At 44.3% G+C, this 14,154-nt stretch overlaps 1 protein-coding gene across 1 annotated transcript in view; it reads left to right on the plus strand.

Moving 5' to 3' along the window:
• The first annotated feature begins 3,785 nt into the window (after positions 1-3,785).
• LOC121007852 (MOB-like protein phocein) overlaps positions 3,786-14,154 on the plus strand; it is a 203,742-nt gene continuing 193,373 nt past the window's right edge. Inside the window, exon 1 of the mRNA XM_040440102.1 lies at positions 3,786-3,930. Within this exon, the coding sequence (XP_040296036.1) occupies positions 3,871-3,930 (60 nt within the window). The 5' untranslated portion in view covers positions 3,786-3,870. The remainder of the gene's footprint in view (positions 3,931-14,154) is intronic.

A 14,154-nucleotide genomic window follows, 5' to 3' on the forward strand; every position in this document is an offset into this window, starting at 1 on the left:
TGATGGCAAAACTGGCAATAAACGAAAGACCGTAACAACGCCAATGCATTATCAAATGAAGCATATACCACTGAGACCTTAGACTTATCCACCATGTCGTTTAAAGAGCTTTTTTCAGGATACGACAGGTGATGGATAATTCTAAAATCCCCAGGCTCCTTCTTTGGCACAACGCCCAAAGGAGAAAGCCTAAAGTTCTCAAACGGAGGCTCTAAAAACGGACCAGCAATTCTATCCAACTCAAGCTCTTTCTGCAACTTATACCTAACCACCTCTTTATGTAGAGATACTGATTTTAGATTCTCCACCCAGCAGCAACCAACCCCCAGGAACTGAGGCACCTCAAAACCGTACTGAAATCCTTTAAAAAGCAATTCAGCTTTCTGACGATCTGGATAATGGACGAGCCACGGTAGCATTTCTGCTAACCTCACCGGACTCGATGCTTTTTGCAACAAGCTCCCTGGTATTTGGTTGCTGCTGGCCGGACTGTGAGTTCCTTTTGAAACAGCGAGACATGGGGTGGGTACCTCCACAAAAGGAACATTCATGCTTAAAACGACAGTTACTTAACCATATACAAGTGGCCTCGTTAAAGGCAAAACACACACATTTTCTCATATTGGTCTGTGAAGGATTAGACGACTTAACTGGAGCTGCTTTCTGGGGCAACATCAAATTCACCCACAGACTAATATCCTTCACTCCCCATTTGTGAGACGGGTGCACCGCTAGCTTTTGACGGAATGTTTCGTCATACTGGAACCACGCAATTCCGCCAAAATTCCGGTATGCCTCTATAATTATGTCCAGATGCTGAAAAAGACCTGAACAGAGCTCAGGATGCTTCTCCCCCAGAACTGCAGAATAAATACAAAAGGCTTGCAGCCAATTATTAAAAGACCTGGGGAGAAAACGCTTCCTTTCTTCATCCACTCTATCTTCCTTTTTAACAACCTGCTCTTTTGCTGACGGCAATAATGACATTAATTCCACATACTCCAACCGCCACACACGTTCTTTAACATTACTACTCAGATGAAAACCCAGCGGTGAAACCTCACAAGCTAGAGCTTCCTTAAAACAAGTCTCCTTTACTCCAGCACCTTTTTCAATATTAGGTAAAACACTGACACAATCAGGGTCCATTCACACGTCCGTTTTTTCTTTCCTGATCTGTTCCGTTTTTTGCTGAACAGACCTGGACCAGATCTGGACCCATTCATTTTCAATGGGTCCTGGAAAAAAACGGACAACTCAATGTCTGATTATTTTCAGGACCCATTGAAAATGAATGGGTCCAGATCTGGTCCAGATCTGTTCAGCAAAAAACGGAACAGATCAGGAAAGAAACAACGGACGTGTGAATGGACCCTCAACCCCAGGCAACTTAGCCTGCTCAGAACTAGAGCTCCAGACATCTGAAGCTGAATTAACCTTTCGCCTGCCAGTGACATCCACTAGCAGCTTAACCAAACCAGCTACCAATGCTGAATCAGACATAGACAAAACATTGAGAATCTCACCAACAGGACGTCCCTCCTGGACTGGACCAGAGGCTGCAGCTGACTGCTGTGGGGATCTACTTAAGGGGCCTGGAGACAGCTCAACCACAGGAGGTGGGAGCCTCTCAACAGGGGGCCCTAAATCTTCTTGCAGGAAACTTTGAGAAGCACAAGCCTGTGCTGGCAGACTTCCACCCGCCGCTTGCTGATGATGTCTTCTAGGACTCGCCGCCTGCAGATGACGTATCTCTGGGAAAGTCGGTTGCTGATGACGCTGCCGTCTGCTGGCGCCGGAACTTGACGCACCAAGAGGAACGCCGCTCTGTCCTCTTGACACGCCGCTCTTGGAGGACCTACGGCTCCCGCCGGAGGCCGCACTATCGACCCTGCTGCTGCGCCGGCGCCCTGCTTCTGGAGGGGGAGGAGTATAAGCGCTCCTAGTTTTGCGAGCTCTTTTGCGAGGCAGCGCAGCCAACTCCTCCTCACTGCACAGGGTGACTAATGGCTCTTCCTCTCGCAGCTCCGGAACGGGTCCTCTTCCTTCTGGCTCCCTCACTTCTTCGGCAGATAACCGGAGCAGCGGCGACGTCGTCCTCAGCGGCGATGGCGGTGGCAGAAGAGACGGCGGCATCAACAGGCAGGTCTTCAGCCACTCTTCTCCGCCGGCAGACTCCGCTCTCACGATCAGCTGGCGCAGCAAATCCTCCATCCTGGTCCGGCGCTGTCCAGATCCGCGACGACTGCCTTGAGGTAGCGGCAACCTGGAAATATAAGGGGACAAATTTCCCGCCTTGCAGGCAGGAACAAATCACAGAGCTGGAAATCTCCCCCAGCAACCGGGTAGCAACCAATTAACAGCTCGGCTTCAGTTGCTATCCAGAAAATCAAACATAAACAGAACCAGCTGTAACCGGATTCATCTTCTTGAGGTAAATTCACCTGAAAAATAAGGCGGGAAGGGGAAGAAAAAGGGGGAGAAAGGGGGTAGAGAACACAAAATACCTAATAATTTTGCCATAAAATATGGGGTCATTGCCCCCATGTGTCCCCCAAGCTAAACGCTCTGGTGGGCCCTTACATTCTCTTCAGCGGAGATAAAAACACTTCTGTCATAGACTAATAGGATCTCTAGATGTGTAAAGAAAATTTACCAAGAAAATTATTATAAACTGGTCACTAGATGGCATTACACTCCGGATAAGTTGCATAAGATCTTTCCCTCCTCTTCTTCAAAGTGCTGGAGATGCCTGGATTCAGAGGGCACGTTCCTACATATATGGTGGGAGTGTCACTTGGTAGTTCCCTTCTGGAGGAGAATCTGTGATATAATCTCCATACTGCAGGGGAATTCCTTCCCCTTGACGCCACAAAGCTGCCTGTTAGGACTGAGACCCCCGAGCTGTCATTCTTACCATGCAAACTCCCTCCAACAACAACTCTTAGCAGTGGCACGTCTCCTTATAGCCTCCAACTGGAAATCAAGGATTGTGCCAACTGTTTTGCAATGGGTTAACCGTGTTGACCAAGTGTACAGGATGGAACAAATAGCGCATTGGGAGATTAATAATTCTCTTCTGTTCGAAAAGGTTTGGGGGTTTGGAAAAAATTCTGCAACTTTGATCAATAGTGGATATCCTGGCTGAGACTGGGTTTTCAACCGATTACGGGAGCTATTTCTTTTTCTTAGATTGAGGTGAAGGAGATATAGGAGACTAATCAAAACCATAGATGATCTAATACTTATTAGCCAGTTAATCATCTCTGTAGGTTATGATGTTTCTGTTGTTTTATAAAATTGCTGCTACAACTTGTCATTGTATATGTCAATTTCATACTTGCTGACTGCTTACGCTTCATTTGACATTTATCTTGTATGTATGATGAAGACATTTTTGTGTTTTTCACAATAAAATATCTTACAAAATAAACTAAAAAAGGGCCTGGTCAATAGGGGGGTATAAACCTGTGGTCCTTAATTGGTTAAACACACAAGTTCGCTCAACACTACTTATGTCACAGGGTCACGTGACACTGAAAACCTCAATTTCAAGGTCACCACACATGTCACTCTAAACACCATGATTAAGGTTGGTTATTACTTTTATACTACATTCATAATGTTTATTAAAACAGCGCACCGGATGTAGATATTACTCTGCTGCTACCTTTCGCTTTAAATTCACGTGACTTTAGCATGTCACGTGACCCTGTGACATAACAAGGTCCTTACGGTGCATGGAGTTTATAGTTACATCTGTTGTAGTGTTCTAAGAGAAAAGGGGCTGAACGATGTACAAATGTCCCGCCTCCGCTAGTGAGTGAGCAACTGCATCTAGGCGTTTTCTGGGATCTGCGTTTTGTCACTATGGTCATGGCGGAGGGAACTACAGTGCTGAGAAGAAACAGGCCGGGTACCAAGAGCCAGGTATAATTTGTAAATTAGGTTTAGCCATAATGTGTAGGTGATTTTATGGCCCCAATTTTGGAAGCTGTCCATGAGCTTTTCAGCTCGTTCTGGATACTGTGCGTGCCGGCCGCCATACTTAGTATTACCTCCAGCCCTTGTAACCGGAAGCTCGTAGAACTGCTGAAAACTACTTGGTTGACCATAAAAGAATATCCGAGTATTTCTGTTTGGGTAACTATCCTAAAAAGCTGGTTGCAGTCTATGGATCGTATGGCTAGATGCAATCTAGTTTATGGATAGCTTTGTAGTAGAAACATTTATGTAGTTTACAATCCATTGCTGGGGTTTTAGTCAATTAGAATTCAGAATTGCAGATGAATGTGGGCATTTTGCTATCCCTCTGCTCCTACAAATGAAGATGTACTTCTGCAGCCTTCGAGAAGCCAGTGCACCCTAGGAATGCATTTGAATGGCCAGAATACTAGAAATGCAGTACTAGTGGGACCATATAGATAACCCAGGATTTCTCATCCTCTTCCTGACAGCCTATTTGTGCTAATTTGACGTGTCACTGAGGTAATGACTTTGGAAAGCTTTTACTTATCTAACAGATTCTGAGATTTTCTCGTGACCTATTGGAATTCATGTTAGGCCAGGTTCACATCACCTTTTTTTTCAGTTCTTTTGATCTGTCAGAAAAATAAACAATAAAATGGATTCTGTATTTTAAGTTTCTGTAATGCTCAGTTATGCACATTTGGCATCAGTATTAACAATTTCTAACAGATCAATTATTTTAGATGGGGGGGGGGAAACTCCTGCATACACAAAAACCTTTGAAAAAAAAAAAATCTAAATTATCTTTGCATTGCCATATTCTGACACTCATAACGTTTTTATATTTCAGTCTACAGAGCTGTATGAGGGCTTGTTTTTTGCGTAACGAACGGTATTTTTTTTTATTGGTACCATTTTTGTGGTGTGTTAGACCTTTTTTTAGATCGCAGTTTATTCACACAGTCAGCGTTCGGTCAGCTCTAAACACAGAACAGGTGCAGATCTTTCCCTTATACCTTTATGTCTGTGTAAGCTCCAGTCTCACAATCGCTGATGGAAATCACTGACCAAAACCCTGCTGTGTGAATAAGGCTTTATTCAATTTTTTGGGGGGGACAAAATGACAAAAATTGGCCCATATTTTTCCTGTTACGGCGTTCACCATGCAGGAATCATTTTTTTTTTTTTTTTTTTAGACATTTTTGGACATAGCGATACATATGTTTATTTTTTTTATGTTTTTATATGTAAAATTGGGAAAGGGGGGTGATTTAAACTTTTAATATTGATTTTTATTTATTTTATTATTATTATTATTATTATTATTATTTTTTTTTTACTATTAGCTCCCATAGGAGGCTAGTACATGGAATCTTTTGATGCCTTCTCCTATTCACCCCAATAGAGATCTATTAGGGTAAATAGGATTTTTACTCTCTCCATTCTGAGCTGTGCCTTGTGTATAGCTCAGTATGGAGATTGTCATGGCAAGCCTGAATCACTTCAGCAGTGTCCAGGCTTCCATGGCAACTGATCGGAGCCCCGTGATTTCACTTTGGGGTTCCAATTAGAAGGTAGGCAGAACTGCATCCTTCTGCCTGGTGATCAGCGTTGATCACGGCACCTGAGGGGTTAATTCACAGGGCGATCGTTGCTCCCTGTCAGTGCGGGCGGGTGCTGGCTTTTTGATACAGCCAAGCCAGTACCTGCCACATATGGAACTGGCCCGCTCCATACATTCCCTCACGCGTTATGACGTACATTTCAGTGATAATGTGTGAAGGGGATAAGCACCCTACATGTGACTCTAATCTTTTGCCTGGACATACAACATGGCTCAGGAGTAAGGGTTGTTTCACACGAGTGTGTGCAGTGCGGGAATCATGTTCCGTGTGTGAGCGTGATCCTCCGTTCTGGACTTGAAGGAGCACACGGCATTATCAGGATTTTTTATGCTATGTGCCTCTATATGACCTTATAGCTTTATGACACTATAATCCTGTAACAGTAAGGTCATGTAGCGGCACATAGCATTATAAATCATGATAATGCCCTGCACTCCTGCAAGTCCAGAACGGAGGATCACTCTCGCACACGGAGCATGATTCCCGCAATGGACTCGTTCATGTGAAACAGCCATTATACAGATTTTATAATGCTGTGTGCCTCTGCTTGTCCTTATTGGTACATAATTCTAGTGACAGCTTTTATGTCAGTATGATCCTGTAGAAGGAAAGTCATTAGTTTTGCATGGGTGTTGGCGGATAGAGCGGGCGCCTGCACTGCTGCTAGCAGCTGGGTTCTTTTACTGCTCGGGCGCGCACACAGCTTCTGTGCCTGCCTTATCAGCACAACATACATGTAGCTGGATGTAACTTTGCACTGTGCTGTACACAAACAGCGGATGTCAGAAAGGGATTGTCTACATCTGCTTTGACTCCGCTGCGTCAGCGATTGACTGTCTCAGTGCTGGGTCAAAAGACACTAGTCTCTGATCCCAGCAGTGACCTGCCCCCCTTGTGTCACGTGACCAATTGATAAGACGCAAGGGAACCAGGTCACCGCTATTAGTGTCTTTTGACCCTGGAAGTTGGAACCGCCTCCCATTGTTGCCTAGCCAGAGGTTTAAACCATGACCTCTTCCATTTCATCCTCCACGACCATACCATGAGAGAGAGACCCTCCTCGAGCTCCTCCTCAGTGTCTTCCTGTCCCTTCCAGGTGGGGAGAGGTTCTCCTCATGGCAAATGCTATGTGGTCCACTATAGTCATTAGGCAGGCTGGAGTGGTTTATGTTTATTTTTTTGCCTAAGCCCAGTACCTTATGGGCTTGCATGGTGCAGTTCAGCCCAGCCTTTATATTTGGTACCTGTGGCTTGGGATCTGGCCGTCTCGGTCGTGATGCTCCTGCCTTGTTGCCCTGTTGTGTGCCGGAGAGCCCTGACCTCTGTAGGGGCAGGAAAGCGGAGAAAGGTTAAAATTGCCCCCGCTCCCCACCCTCTTCAGTGTTTTCCTGCCCCTATAGTGTCCAGGATGGAGAGAGGCCTCTCAGACCATCAGGGTGAAGCTGGATTCGGTTACCTTGGTGCAGTATGGTCTCATCGGGGGCGGGAGCCTCTTTTGACCCAGTAACTGCTGTGAGGACGGACTCCCCTGCTTGCTGGCGGTATGGGACCAAAGCTGGGCACGGGAGAAATGTGGACCTCGCATCCGTAGATCGGAGTCCGGCGCTGGTTTGCGTGTGCGCGTCTTCCTCACCCCTGGTAATAGAAAAAAAGTTTATAGCAGCACAACGAAAAAATGAAATCTTTCTTGTGGTGGTGCCAGCCGTGTTGGGAGCCAGTCTGAAGATCCCCCTTCAATGCGTCGTATATGTCAAAAAAACGCAGCACTCACTTGTCTTCAATTATGCAGGATTTATTCACCAACAAAAATGCGACGTTTCGACCGACATGGTCTTTCTCAAGCAACAAATAATGTGAACAAAACCGGGTATATATACACACCCTCCCAGTAGGTCACATGGTCAAATTAAATATGTAAATTATAAATCAATTATGTAAATTATCTATATCACACCAACCTGTTGTCTAATAATTTGTATCTGAATATACATATCATGACCCTGATATATATATATAATTAGTAGAAAAGACCGGCACTCGCTGTAGATGAATCTTTGTATTTATTCAGTCACATATACAGGCAATAAGTGACGCGTTTCGGTGCTGCTGCACCTTCATCAGACTTATCATACAAGGAACATCTCATGTTTAAATAGAGCGCCCAAACACAAGGAAATGACATCATACAGAAAACCACACCCACCAATCAGTGTTAAATCAAAAACATATGAACAAAACGAAAACACACTTCATAGTGACATTTCTCTGAATTCACTGTTATTCCTTTCTTCTTCCTTCCTTAGGTCCGCTGTAAAAAATATATAAAGAGAAAAATATCTATTTAATTTTTCTTTTCCAAAAGATTTATTTTTTATTTTTTTTATTTAAAAAAAAAAAAAAATTGTTGCACAATTGCAATATTTATAAAGATTATTATTACTTTTTTCCAAAATACGAAATCTTGGAAATTTTTATCAAGGAAAAATTATATTCTATTGGTATTTTTCACAAGGTGATCTATCAGAGGAAGCTTTGTACATTATACTCACGATTGAGTCCGCGGGGCTCAATAGTTTGTAGTCGATGTATCCAGTAAGCTTCCCTTTGAAGCAATAATTAGTTTCTATCCTCACCCCGACGTGGAAGGGGTACACTTTCAATGATCTGATAACGCAATTGTGCCACTGTGTGTCTATGTTCGTGGAAGTGAAATGGTACAGGAAATAAATGTTGCTTTCTAATGGTAGATTTATGGTTGCTTAATCTATCTTTCATCCTTGTTGAGGTTTCACCCACGTACAATAGACCACAGGGGCACTTCAAGATGTATATAACAAAGCGGCTATCACATGTAAAAAAGTTTTTAATGGGTATGCGTTCACCAGATTGTGAATGTGTGCCCTTAATTACACTGGAACAGTGTACACAGTTTAAACAAGGGAAAGTTCCCATTTTAGGAGTAGCCAGTACTCTCTGTATAGGTCCAGTTCTATTACTGCCAATATCTGCCCGTACTATCCTATCGCGTATGTTGCTAGCTCTTTTAAAGCACATCATAGGTCAGGGCTGGCCAACCTGTGGCTCTCCAGCTGTTGTAAAACTACAATTCCCACCATGCCCTGCTATAGGCTGATAGCTTTAGGCTGTCTGGGCATGCTGGGAATTGTAGTTTTGCAACAGCTGGAGAGCCACAGGTTGGCCATCCCTGTCATAGGTGGTTGTCTAAATTCCACCACTTGTGGATAAGATCTTGATACCACATGCCAGTGTTTATTTATTATCCCCCTTAATCTCTGGGTCCATGCATGATACTTAACCACAAGTGGGATCCGTGGTTGTTTCAATGGTTTATCCTGCTGTATTGCCTCAACTCTGTTCCTTTAATAAATGATCGGGATAGCCTCTATCCCTAAATTTCTGAGTCATCTCATCTAGTCTTACCTTGCATAATTCAGTCTTGCCCACTATGCGTTTAACCCTTTGAAATTGGGAATAGGGGAGAGATTTTTTTGTAGCTGCTGGATGGTTACTCGTATAGATAAGGGCTCTTTCACACTTGCGTTCTTGTCTTCCGGCATAGAGTTCCGTCATCGGGGCTCTATGCCGGAAGAATCCTGATCAGGATTATCCTAATGCATTCTGAATGGAGAGAAATCCGTTCAGGATGTCTTCAGTTCCGGAACGGAACTTTTTTTGGCCGGAGAAAATACCGCAGCATGCTGCGCTTTTTGCTCCGACCAAAAATCCCGAACACTTGCCGCAAGGCCGGATCCGGAATTAATGCCCATTGAAAGGCATTGATCCGGATCCGGCCTTAAGCTAAACGTCGTTTCGGCGCATTGCCGGACCCGACATTTAGCTTTTTCTGAATGGTTACCATGGCTGCCGGGACGCTAAAGTCCTGGCAGCCATGGTAAAGTGTAGCGGGGAGCGGGGAAGCAGTGTACTTACCTTCCGTGCGGCTCCCCGGGCGCTCCAGAGTGACGTCAGGGCGCCCCAAGCGCATGGATCATGTGATCGCATGGATCACGTCATCCATGCGCATGGGGCGCTCTGACGTCATTCTGGAGCGCCCCGGGAGCCGCACGGACTGTAAGTATACTGCTCCCCCGATCCCCGCTCCTACTATGGCAACCAGGACTTTAATAGCATCCTGGGTGCCATAGTAACACTGAACGCATTTGGAAGACGGTTCCGTCTTCAAATGCTTTCAGTACACTTGCGTTTTTCCGGATCCGGCGTGTAATTCCGGCAAGTGGAGTGCACGCCGGATCCGGACAACGCAAGTGTGAAAGAGGCCTAAGTAAACTGTTCCTATCTGTGCTTTTTGTGAATAAATCCGTGTATATCCCACCCGTGTCTCCCTTAATTACCCACGTGTCCAGGAATGAAATTCGATGTACGTCAAAATGCAGAGTGAATTTTAATTCAGGCCAGACGGAATTGAGGTGAAGAGTAAATTGTTGAAGGGATCGAACGTCGCCACGCCACACGCAAAAAATGTCGTCTATAAAACGACGCCAAAACTTGCAATGTTTTTTGTAAAAATCATTAGTATAGACAAATTCTGTCTCAAATTGCGCCATGTAGCAATTTGCGTAAGGCGGTGCGACGTTCGATCCCATCACGGTCCCACGCCGCTGCTGATAAAAAGAATCCTGAAATAAAAAGTAATTTTGTTCAAGAACAATCCTCAATAACGTCAGAAAAAATTCGTGTTCTGCATTTTTGTAGTGACTTGATTGTAACAGTGTATGAATTGCTTTCAAACCTTTCTCATGCGATATGGATGTATATAAATGACATACATCAAAAGTAACAAGTATATCATCATTGTCTGAGTTCAAGGATTTGATTTCCTGTAAAAAAAATGCTCAGTGTCACGTAAATACGAGGGAGACAATTTAGTAAATGGTGTGAAATTTTTTCCAGAAAAACTGCCAAAAGGTGAGAGGATTGAATCAGTAGATGCCACAATGGGACGGCCAGGCGGTTTGGTAATGGCCCAATGTGGCATCAATGACCCCCTCCTCTATGGCAGTGTTCACAGCAATTTGTATCATTTCTTTAATGCGATATACCGGATCATTCTGCTAAATCTGATATGCATCTACATCACTTAATTGAGACAAAATTTCTGAAACATAGTACGTTTTATCAAGAACCACCAGAGCACCCCCTTTATCCGCTGGCTTAAATACAAGGGACTTATCCTCCAGTAACTGGTCAAGAGCACGTTTCTCCTCCAAGGGTAAATTGGATTGTATGCGCATGTTGCCAGTCTTACGTTGTTGCAACAATGTCTCAACATCACGTTGTACCAAATTTATGAAATAGGATGATATGAGCGCGGCGGTGAAAATGTGCTCCTGATCTTCAAATCAAACATTTTGGCTGTTAGGGAACCAGTTGCAATGGTGGAATGAACAGGTTGGGAAACCATAAATTCTGAAGAAAAAATGAGCCTTTAAACGTATATTCCGATAAAAGCGTTGTAGATCAGTGTCAAGATTGAAAGTATCAAGACTTCCAGTAGGGCTAAATGATAAACCCTTCTGTAGCAAATTTATATCGGCCGGACTCAGATTCTTAGAGGACAAATTGAATACTAAGTTTTTGTCCTTACCTGGGACCTCGTGATCCGCGGAGCATCTACCTCGCCTATGATGGCGCCCGGCTCGCCTTGTCTTGGCTTGCGTGGTCGTCGGCCTAAAAAAGGCGCCCGATATCCAGCAGAAACATAGCTCCCAGAGCCTGAGGAAGCCGAGCCCGCTCGCCGGTCTCTCATGCGAGAGAGTGGAACCGCTACACCTTTCGCATCCTGCCACCTGTATACTCGATAATGCAGATAATCCTCTGTATCTCGAAGAAACTTGGATCGCTTTGTGGCTTCGATCCTAGAACGTAAGTCGCTGCATTGTTTGTCGAGTTTATCCTGTAGTGCAGCGAGTTCTTCTGGCTTCAAGCAGTTATTCAGCTGTTGCTTAATATTATCGATGCTCTTTTGGCGTTCGTCAATGGCGACGGTAAGATGCTCTAGGGTAAGTACGATTAGATCCAGAGAACACTTGTTTAGTATTTGGGCAAAACGGGTGCAATAGTCCAAATTATCGCCAGAGTGGGCCGCAGTTTAACCCGGAGTCCCCGGGGTTTGGGCGCTCTATTTAAACAGGAGATGTTCCTTGTATGATGATAAGTCTGATGAAGGTGCGGCAGCACCGAAACGCGTCACTTATTGCCTGTATATGTGACTGAATAAATACAAAGATTTATCTACAGCGAGTGCCGGTCTTTTCTACTAATTTTACATTGGGACGCCATCCCATAGACTCGTGCACCGCGACTTCAAACAGCAGTGCCGACCTGTGATCATCATATTACTTATGGCTTTCAGGTACGAGCACGCGAATATTCTACTATCAAATGAATACTTTTGCTTATATGGATGATGCGGCGAAAGACATCGTTGCACAGATCACCGCCCCATCTGATTTCTTGAAAATTCCTTCAAGTGAACTGAAAAGCAGGGATCTGGAAAAGGAAGCGAAACATCTTATTTCCTTGGAATTGCATGTCGCAACATTGGCGGAATATCACCGCACTGAAAAAATACCCCGGGGACTCCGGGTTAAACTGCGGCCCACTCTATTTGGCGATAATTTGGACTATTGCACCCGTTTTGCCCAAATACTAAACAAGTGTTCTCTGGATCTAATCGTACTTACCCTAGAGCATCTTACCGTCGCCATTGACGAACGCCAAAAGAGCATCGATAATATTAAGCAACAGCTGAATAACTGCTTGAAGCCAGAAGAACTCGCTGCACTACAGGATAAACTCGACAAACAATGCAGCGACTTACGTTCTAGGATCGAAGCCACAAAGCGATCCAAGTTTCTTCGAGATACAGAGGATTATCTGCATTATCGAGTATACAGGTGGCAGGATGCGAAAGGTGTAGCGGTTCCACTCTCTCGCATGAGAGACCGGCGAGCGGGCTCGGCTTCCTCAGGCTCTGGGAGCTATGTTTCTGCTGGATATCGGGCGCCTTTTTTAGGCCGACGACCACGCAAGCCAAGACAAGGCGAGCCGGGCGCCATCATAGGCGAGGTAGATGCTCCGCGGATCACGAGGTCCCAGGTAAGGACAAAAACTTAGTATTCAATTTGTCCTCTAAGAATCTGAGTCCGGCCGATATAAATTTGCTACAGAAGGGTTTATCATTTAGCCCTACTGGAAGTCTTGATACTTTCAATCTTGACACTGATCTACAACGCTTTTATCGGAATATACGTTTAAAGGCTCATTTTTTCTTCAGAATTTATGGTTTCCCAACCTGTTCATTCCACCATTGCAACTGGTTCCCTAACAGCCAAAATGTTTGATTTGAAGATCAGGAGCACATTTTCACCGCCGCGCTCATATCATCCTATTTCATAAATTTGGTACAACGTGATGTTGAGACATTGTTGCAACAACGTAAGACTGGCAACATGCGCATACAATCCAATTTACCCTTGGAGGAGAAACGTGCTCTTGACCAGTTACTGGAGGATAAGTCCCTTGTATTTAAGCCAGCGGATAAAGGGGGTGCTCTGGTGGTTCTTGATAAAACGTACTATGTTTCAGAAATTTTGTCTCAATTAAGTGATGTAGATGCATATCAGATTTAGCAGAATGATCCGGTATATCGCATTAAAGAAATGATACAAATTGCTGTGAACACTGCCATAGAGGAGGGGGTCATTGATGCCACATTGGGCCATTACCAAACCGCCTGGCCGTCCCATTGTGGCATCTACTGATTCAATCCTCTCACCTTTTGGCAGTTTTTCTGGAAAAAATTTCACACCATTTACTAAATTGTCTCCCTCGTATTTACGTGACACTGAGCATTTTTTTTACAGGAAATCAAATCCTTGAACTCAGACAATGATGATATACTTGTTACTTTTGATGTATGTCATTTATATACATCCATATCGCATGAGAAAGGTTTGAAAGCAATTCATACACTGTTACAATCAAGTCACTACAAAAATGCAGAACGCGAATTTTTTCTGACGTTATTGAGGATTGTTCTTGAACAAAATTACTTTTTATTTCAGGATTCTTTTTATCAGCAGCGGCGTGGGACCGTGATGGGATCGAACGTCGCACCGCCTTACGCAAATTGCTACATGGCGCAATTTGAGACAGAATTTGTCTATACTAATGATTTTTACAAAAAACATTGCAAGTTTTGGCGTCGTTTTATAGACGACATTTTTTGCGTGTGGCGTGGCGACGTTCGATCCCTTCAACAATTTACTCTTCACCTCAATTCCGTCTGGCCTGAATTAAAATTCACTCTGCATTTTGACGTACATCGAATTTCATTCCTGGACACGTGGGTAATTAAGGGAGACACGGGTGGGATATACACGGATTTATTCACAAAAAGCACAGATAGGAACAGTTTACTTAGGCCTCTTTCACACTTGCGTTGTCCGGATCCGGCGTGCACTCCACTTGCCGGAATTACACGCCGGATCCGGAAAAACGCAAGTGTACTGAAAGC

Source organism: Bufo bufo, chromosome 7, assembly GCF_905171765.1.
Source record: "Bufo bufo chromosome 7, aBufBuf1.1, whole genome shotgun sequence".
Classification (NCBI taxonomy): Eukaryota; Metazoa; Chordata; class Amphibia; order Anura; family Bufonidae; genus Bufo; species Bufo bufo.